Consider the following 8841-nt stretch of genomic DNA (forward strand, 5'->3'; position numbering starts at 1 on the left):
AAAGTCTGCCGTTTTCATTCATTACATATTAAAACAACCGATCATTTATCAAATTTAATTAAAATGACCACAAACACACAAAACACAAGGGATCCACTGCACTGATAAATTCGTACCTCAGTTTATTGCAATCATTTGTCTTTGTAAATGTATGACACAAGATGGTTTTAAATGTGGATTAATGTAACGCAACTGATACAAGTGCAATGCAATTTTTATGTTAACTTATAGGAATAACCCATTTCAAAGATCTAAGTCTCAAAATGTAATTACAATGGCCAGAGAGTTGTCAATATTGCAGATATAAAAATAGTATATTTTTTAAAATAAATTATATATTTTAAATTAACTAGACAGAAAACAATTATGCAGCATGAAACAAAGTTTGTAATAAGGGATTTCTCAGCACACAATATGCGCAATTAAATGTTTATTTGTTCACAAAGTTTAATTGATTGACAGCCCTACAAGCCAAAGCATTCTAACTATACCTCGTAATCAGAGTAATAAAGAACACGCTTCATCAAACACTGATGTGAAGGTCATGATTACCCGTCTGCTATTCACTTAAACCATGCACATCAAGCTGCTTTCTAGATTTCAAATCCCGTTTTAGGTGGATTTGGGCTCAGAAACGTGTTCATGACTTATAATGTGGAGATCAAACGAGAAGTTTGTGTGGTATAAACCACGGTAAACTGAGCAAAGAGAGACTTCGCTTGATCTTAGAGGTCAGCGCTTCCACCGTATATCCAAATCAATTTCAGTACTTGATCTTATAACATGCTGCTTCATTGGTGCATAAAGGTAATCGAGTCAAATTGTTCTGAAGGAATGAAGACATTCATATGGAAGATTTAATGAGCCAGGAAATCATGGAGCTCAGACAGCTGGACCCTAACATGGTGGTCAAGGCCTTGGTACAGTTTATCACTACTGTAATTGTCTTTTGAGCTGGAGCAGCAGTTGAGCAGAAATAATGATCTTTTGTCTGGAAATAATGTTTGGTTAAGGTTAACAGAGCTTTTGTAGTCATTTCAGAGTGAATACTGGGCATCCTAAAAGAGCAAAGGGAAAATGAAACAAAACAATTGATTGTTATCTAAACAGCAAACAAATGTAATCACTTCAAAGTGATTTATTAAGCTATGAGCCAGTTCAGCAGATTTAGGCTAAGATAAGTAGCCTAGTTCCTAAAACAGACAAAGCTTGCCTTGATTGAGACTTTTCATCTGGGTTTGGTTAGTCTTCCCATCCCTGTAGTGTGTAAAACCCAGAACTGAATCATGTTCTGCTTTATTATTCCTTATTAATTAAACAAGAGCTGTGACATAGAATGCAGTCGGTAAAAAAACTGGTAAAACATACAATAAAATATGTGCAATTTATAAATTGCTTGTCAATAAATTATTGTCAGGAAACAAGGATAAAGAATTGAGAAAGATGCTTTCTGTGCACATGCAGTAATGGTACAGACAGTTCCGGCATCTACCAGCAGGGCTGATTGAACCACGCTAGACGTCTTGACTCTTGATCATTTCTTGCCCTCTCAATAGACCTTAGGGCTTTTCACACTTTTCATTCTAAACAACCCTTTTAACCCCGGGTAAAGGAACACTTCACACGTGTAATTTAGAAGCAAACCCCATGGCTTCTCCGACTCCAGCAACTTAGATTTTTTCTTAATGATATTTCAGGAAATGACGATTTTGTTCTCTTCGGAACACTGTGCTTTATTCTCAAATGTTATTTTGATATTCCAATATTGGAATAAATTCGCAACTTTGGATGGAAACATAGCTAGTGAAATTCAGCTTGGTAAAGAGTGATGAAATTGAGTAGTTGAGTATGAGTATTTATTATCCCCATTTTGCTTTTGAGCAAGCCACTTAAAGTAGGTTTACTTCAAGCAGAGCAATTAGTTTGCTTTAAGTTGTTTGGAATGAAAAGCATCTGCTAAATGGCATGTAACTAAGCTGAAGAAAAGGTCACAGCTTCTGATAGATTTATAAGTGGAGCCCCACATGGTTCGATAGAGGCCGAATCACGTAATTCACTTCCTACTCAGCCAGTTTGTGTTTAATTAGCTTATTCTAGTTTGTTCACATTGGAAGTCATTTGTCTTGGTGCCATGGCTTCTTTAAAAGTAATGGCTTTATTCTTGTGACATGGTGACTTGAATCACAATCACAAAGCAAAGATCTAAAGATCAGATGCCAGATCCAGTGATTTTTGTTCTTCAACAAAAGGGCTGTCCATGGGCACATTGTCGGAGGCTGAGAATAAACTACACAGTCCTATTTCAGTTTGGTTAGAAATTTAAAAACTTTTTTTACATTATATATAAACATATATACAGTATATATAATGTACACATATATATATACATACATACATACATACATACATATATATATATATATATATATATATATATATATATATATATATATATATATAGTTTTTACTTCAGAATTCACTTCTGACTACACTTTTCAGTGAAAAGTAAAAACCTTTCCCTGACAAACACATTATGAGAAACACTGGAGGGAACATTTCAACTAAATATCATCCATCCATCCATGTCTGTTAAAAGTATGAAGACTGTACTTGAAATAAATTATGTTTTATTAACAAAGTTCGGGATGAGCACATTCAGATAATTAACCTGATTAACACGAGAGGAGCGCATTCAGTTAATCAACTATTAACAATAAAAGGTATACAGCAGACTTGCCTCTGTTCTTCGACAGTTTATCAGCATCCCTCCACCGCCCCAAGCTCACTTGTAGTCCAAACTATTCTTATCACAACCGGTGGGAGTACTCTGGGTTCGGGACAAAATTCTGAACTCGGAGCCCTCCCCCTGGACAACAAATACGCATATTTATTATTTACCCTACTAAATTACTCTACTAAATTATATGTAAGTGTGAACTTGTGAGACAGATTGCCTCATGTACCTAAAATACCCCTGCCTTGTCTCAGTTTCAGCAAAAAGAGTGTGATTAACAGAAAAATAAAACTTTGGTTTGAAACATTTCGCTGTTTTCAGAGGGTGTTCACATTTAGTTGTAGTTTTCTCTAGGTTATTTTGGTCCGGACCAAAAGAGAAAATGATACATATAGTCCTAGTACACTTAGCGTTTACACTGTTGTTTTTAAGACTGAACCTAAAGATACAAAAAAAGGCTTTTATGACTTATATTTTGCGACAGAACTTACCGAACATCCAAAACAATGCTGTGTGTTGTAGGGCTCGTATGATGCACGTATGATGGTATTTTAGCTGAGAACTCACAAAGAGCTTATAAAATGTGTAATGGAGTTAAAACAGCAGCAGGAATCCCTCCTTTGCACACAACCCAAGTTCTGCTGCAAGGAAACGGCAGTTCAGACGCCTGTACCGAACTCACGATCACTCTTCAAGACATTCAACTCTCTCCTCTGTCCACCCCCACCACCACCAACCTCCTCTTTAACTGCTGACGATTTTGCTAACTTCTTCACCGACAAAACAGCAACTATCAGCAGTCAATTCTCAGCTCCACACACACTGGAACCCAGACAAACCTCTCCCACAGCCAATAACCTTCTCTCCTCCTTCTCTCCGCTAAACAAGGAAGAAGTATCTAAACTTATCATGTCCAGTCATCCTACCACCTGCCCTCTAGACCCCATCCCCTCACACCTTTTACAAGCCATCTCTCCCACACTTCTACCAGCACTCACTCACATCATCAACTCATCCCTCCACACTGGCACTTTCCCTACTGCATTCAAGCAGGCTCGGGTAACCCCACTGCTTAAAAAACCAACACTAAACACATCATTTGTAGACAATTACAGACCTATCTCTCTCCTACCATTCATTGCAAAAACACTTGAAAGAGCTGTTTTCAACCAAGTAACATCATTCTTGTCTCTGAACAACCAGCTGGACGCCAACCAATCCGGCTTCAAGAAAGGACACTCAACTGAGACTGCATTACTGTCGGTCACAGAAGCCCTACGGATCGCAAAAGCTGATTCCAAATCCTCAGTTCTCATTCTTCTGGACCTGTCCGCTGCCTTCGACACGGTGAATCATCAGATCCTTATGTCCAGCCTCTCAGCACTGGGCATCACAGGAACCTCGCTCCACTGGTTTGAGTCCTATCTCACAGGTAGGTCCTTCAGGGTTGCATGGAGAGGCGAGGCATCCAGAGCACATCATCTGACCACAGGGGTTCCTCAGGGTTCAGTTCTTGGTCCCCTCCTCTTCTCCATCTACACCACATCACTGGGACACATCATACAGGCACATGGTTTCTCCTACCACTGCTATGCTGATGACACACAGCTCTTCCTCTTCAACCAGATGATCCCACAGTAGCTGCACGGATCTCAAGCTGTCTGGCGGACATCTCGACATGGATGAAGGAACATCACCTGCAGCTCAACCTGGCGAAGACTGAGCTTCTCGTCCTCCCTGCCAATCCGTCTCTGCAACACGACTTCACTGTCCAGCTAGACTCATCATCAATCACCGCATCAAGGTCGGTCAGAAATCTTGGAGTAACAGTTGATGACCAGCTGACCTTCACAGATCACATTTCAAAGACAGCTCGATCATGCAGGTTTGCACTGCACAACATCAGGAAGATCAGGCCTTTCCTAACTGAGCATGCAACACAACTTCTCGTCCAGGCCCTGGTCATTACTAGGCTTGACTACTGCAATGCTCTTCTGGCTGGACTGCCATCATGTGCAACTAAACCTCTACAAATGATTCAGAACGCCGCAGCCCGTCTTGTCTTCAACGAGCCCAAGAGGGCCCACGTCACTCCTTTGTTCATCTCACTGCACTGGCTACCTCTCTCTGCTCACATCAAGTTCAAGGCACTGACGCTTGCCTTACAGATCTGTCACAGGCTCAGCTCCGTCCTACTTTCACTCACTCCTACAAGTCTACATCCCGACCAGAAGCCTTCGATCGGTCAACGAGCGACGTCTCGTGGTCCCATCACAGAGAGCCAAAAAATCACTTTCCAGAACATTCTCATTCACAGTTCCATGCTGGTGGAATGATCTCCCCACCGGCATCCGGAATGCAGAATCCTTAACAACATTCAAAAAAGAGCTGAAAACTCTTCTCTTCCGTGAGCACTTTACCTCATAAAAAAAAAAAATATATATATATATATATATATATATATATATATATATATATATATATATATATATATATATTCCTGTAAATTCTCGCTTATCGGGCTTATGCTACTCTGAATAATGCCTGAACTTTGTATTTTGAGCACTTCTTGCATTGTTTTTTGCCTCTTCACGATGACTTGCTTAATTTAGTCCCAATTTGTAAGTCGCTTTGGACAAAAGCGTCTGCTAAATGACTAAATGTAAATGTATTGGGCAATGTAGCTCCTATGACGAGAAAAACTGTGCATGCTTGAGCATTCTGTCCTTTTTAGGGTCATTTAGATGTCTTTGGTCCGTGTTGCGCTCATATTTCAGTCCCACACCAAAACCACACCGGAGTTTGTTTGGAAGTGGACCGATACCCATCTTTTCAGCAGTCTCGGTCTGAGTCTCAGCTTGTTTGGTCTGCACCAGGGTTGGATGGCAGCGTTCACACTTATTCAAATGAACTGCACTAACAGAGCAATCATGCCAGGGTTCGTTTTAATCGAACCAAACATGGCATGTGTACACACACCCTCAGTCCGCTTGTTTGGTGTGCACCAGTGTTCAGTTGAGAGCATTCATAAAATGAATCGCAATAGATCAATTAATCGACATAGCAATCGCACCAGAGTTGGTAGTTGGTACCACTTGTAGTTCGGTTTGCTTGGTTCATTTGGTCTGGACCAAAAAAACAAGAAACATTTAGTCCTGGTCCGTTTAGTGTCAACATTGGCATTTTTAATACCGAACCTAAAGGCATAGGGATACAAACTAATTTGTCTGCTTTTATGACATATATTTCGTGAAGTAACTTACCGAACATCGAAAACAATGCTGTGTGCTGGGCTAAATGTGTTTATTGTATGTTCTTAGCCTAGTATTTTTTGACCAGCTAAGAACTCGCGAAGAGCTTATAAAATGTGTAAAAGAGTCAAAACAGCGGCAAGTATCCCTCCGTCACACACACAAATGAATATCTGCTGTGAGGAGACGTGGTTCTGATGCCTGTAACAAACTGTATTGGGCAACATCGCGACTATGACAAGAGTAAACAGGTATGCTTGAGCATTTTGTCCTTTTAGAGTCGCATCTTGTGACATCACGTCCTGTTTTTGGTGCGTTTGTTTGGTGCGCACCAGAGTTCGGATGGCAGCATTCACACTTGTTCAACTGAACCGCACTAACAGAGCAATCGCACCAGAGATCGTTTTAATCGAACCAAACATGCCAAGTGTGAACACCCAAAGAAATATTTTTTATCAGTTTTCATAATCTGTATTATATCATAAAATAGATGAGAAACTTGTAGCAAGTCTCACTATCATTGTTGAATTATCTTTCAAATCCTTAATTCCTTAAACGTATTTCAAAGTTAGAATGGCCTGAAACTTTATAATCTGTTCCAGACTGTTTTTGATTTACTGCAAATAAGGGATTGCCTTATTATATTTAAGTACATGTATATAAACATGGCCAAATCATTTTTAGATGTTTATTATGCTCTCTCACATTCTTGCACAAACCACCAACCTTTCCAATGATCATTCCCATCCCAACACCCTATTCCCTCCATATCAAATTGAGATGGCATGACTCTATTTAGACACACTTTGTGTGCACAAAGATTTGTTTTAAATAAACTGTAGGGCTTTCCCTTCCAGCTAAGCTCTCCTCAGAGCAGATTTTGATCCTTCTTGCACCACTGCTGAGGTGAAGACCCATAGATCTGACTACAGCTTTCACGCTTCATTTTATAATTCATTTTCATGAGATTTCAATGTCTTTGTCTGCTTTTCAAAGCTTAGCATACAAAATTGAAAACTGTGGAAGACTCTAGCCACAAATTACACAACACACACATTTATTTTAGAAGCGTTTATGGTTTGTTAGAAGAAATAAGAACTGAGAGGTGAAGTCACGACAAGCATACTTTGTACACATTGCATGTATTGTCCTCCACATATATGCATGACTAAAATAAAAAAAACAGACCATCCGGAGTACATTTGAAGAAGTTTAAACCTCCTGGAAAATTGGTTATGGGAAACTAGCAGGCAGTGGTTTTCTCATGGGAAGACGATGATGGGCTGTTTTCATCTGGATGAGAGAATGATTAAAATATTTGGCAGAGTTTGCTTCCTTGTTGTCAGACATATGAAGTCTGAATTCTAAATGTTTTAGGATTCACAAAAGGTAAAATCTGAACCGGTTCTGGTTCAAAGACAACAATAGAACGAAAAAAGTACAATGGTATTATCTCTTTTTGAGTTTTAATATTCACAGACAATAGTCCATAGCTCGATTTGATTCACTGTACAGTCCAACATTTGACATTTGAAACCAGTATACTGGATGCACTAGTATACTGCCCAGCACTACCTGTTGCTTATAGTGAACTGATGTTAAATGTAATAGCAGTGTTGGCCTTTCTTCCGATCGGAGGGTCTATGGGCAGGTAAATGTATAGGCTTTTTCAGATCTTTTGATCTAGACGACGGCAAAAACATATGGAGGGTAGCAGCTTTCGTTTCTGCTCTGACAGCCGCAAGACGATGCCAAACGCGGTGAGTGCGTGTTAGAAATCAGAAATGGTCAGAGAACATTGTGCTTGGTAGTAGTTGGTAGCAAATTTTTTTGGGACTAAAGTGAATCTTTAGTCTGGCTAGCGCACTTCCCATAATGTTAACGCATTTGGTGAGTAGCCGGAAAGTAGGCGGTCTTCTGTGGCAGTTTGAACACATTCGACCACATGAGCGTTTACACTACGAAAGCAATCCGATCAAATGCGTTTTCGACTACCTCTGGAAGTGGTCGAAAGTGGACAAGCTCAAAACATTTTAGACCCCGTTTACACCTGTATTTAGCGTCGTCCACTTGTGATCCGATCGACCAAAACGTATGTTAATATCAGGTGTAAACAGGGTCAAAGACTGCAGCCTCTAGCCTCAGTCGCTATATATAGTGCGCCTCTTGAAGGCCAAGGGAGTGACGTTTACTGCACAGCTGATACTAGCTGGCCTCCATTAAACAAACCTCACTCCCATCTGGGTGACATTACCAATGTAACCTCTCTGGTTATAGCTTGCCTACACAAGCAGTCTTCTGTGTAATTGGGATAAATGAGATGCAGTGGCTAAGAGCTCATCAGTCTTCCTCACCACGTTCCACACCCTGATACGATGTCAATATAAAGCCGAATCGAGTCACAGGGACCAAAACCATAGTCATCGGGTCTCTTATTGCAGGACAGATGGTAGATGTGACAGAACCAAAGCCCCACACACTCTACAGTAGCAGCACGCTCCTTTGCAATACAGAGTACTTTGCAATATATTATTATTATCTCATTATCAGATTCATAACAGATGATCAGATGTGTGCTTAACATTCTTTGTTGCTACCTTAGAAATACAGACTATGAATTATACATGTAAAATCTATTCAATACAGTAGACAGTGACAAATGAGAGGGAGTATGAAAGTGACTTTTAATATCTGATGCAAAGCAATAGTTCACTAAAAATAGTCACTCCCCTAACATTCTTGTCTCATATTATTTTCTTTCTTCTGTGAAACACAAAAGGTGAAACACTATCTATCTTATGCCGATAAGCTTCTATACTTATTCAAAGTCTTCTGAAGCCATATGGTGTATTTTTG

The 8841-nt window shown here is 39.8% G+C and overlaps 1 protein-coding gene across 1 annotated transcript; it reads left to right on the top strand.

The window, feature by feature from the left end:
* Positions 1-3570: 3570 nt before the first annotated feature.
* On the top strand, positions 3571-8304 carry LOC309513979 (uncharacterized protein; the record flags this gene model as incomplete). Its single annotated transcript, XM_082190100.1, has 3 exons — positions 3571-4166; positions 4361-4881; positions 8263-8304. The coding sequence occupies exons 1-3, from the start codon at positions 3644-3646 to the stop codon at positions 8302-8304; spliced, it is 1086 nt and encodes a 361-aa protein (XP_082046226.1). The 5' UTR covers positions 3571-3643.
* Between the last annotated feature and the right edge of the window lie 537 nt (positions 8305-8841).

Source organism: Leuciscus leuciscus (genome assembly GCF_965113295.1).
Source record: "Leuciscus leuciscus genome assembly, chromosome: 14".
Taxonomy (NCBI): Eukaryota; Metazoa; Chordata; class Actinopteri; order Cypriniformes; family Leuciscidae; genus Leuciscus; species Leuciscus leuciscus.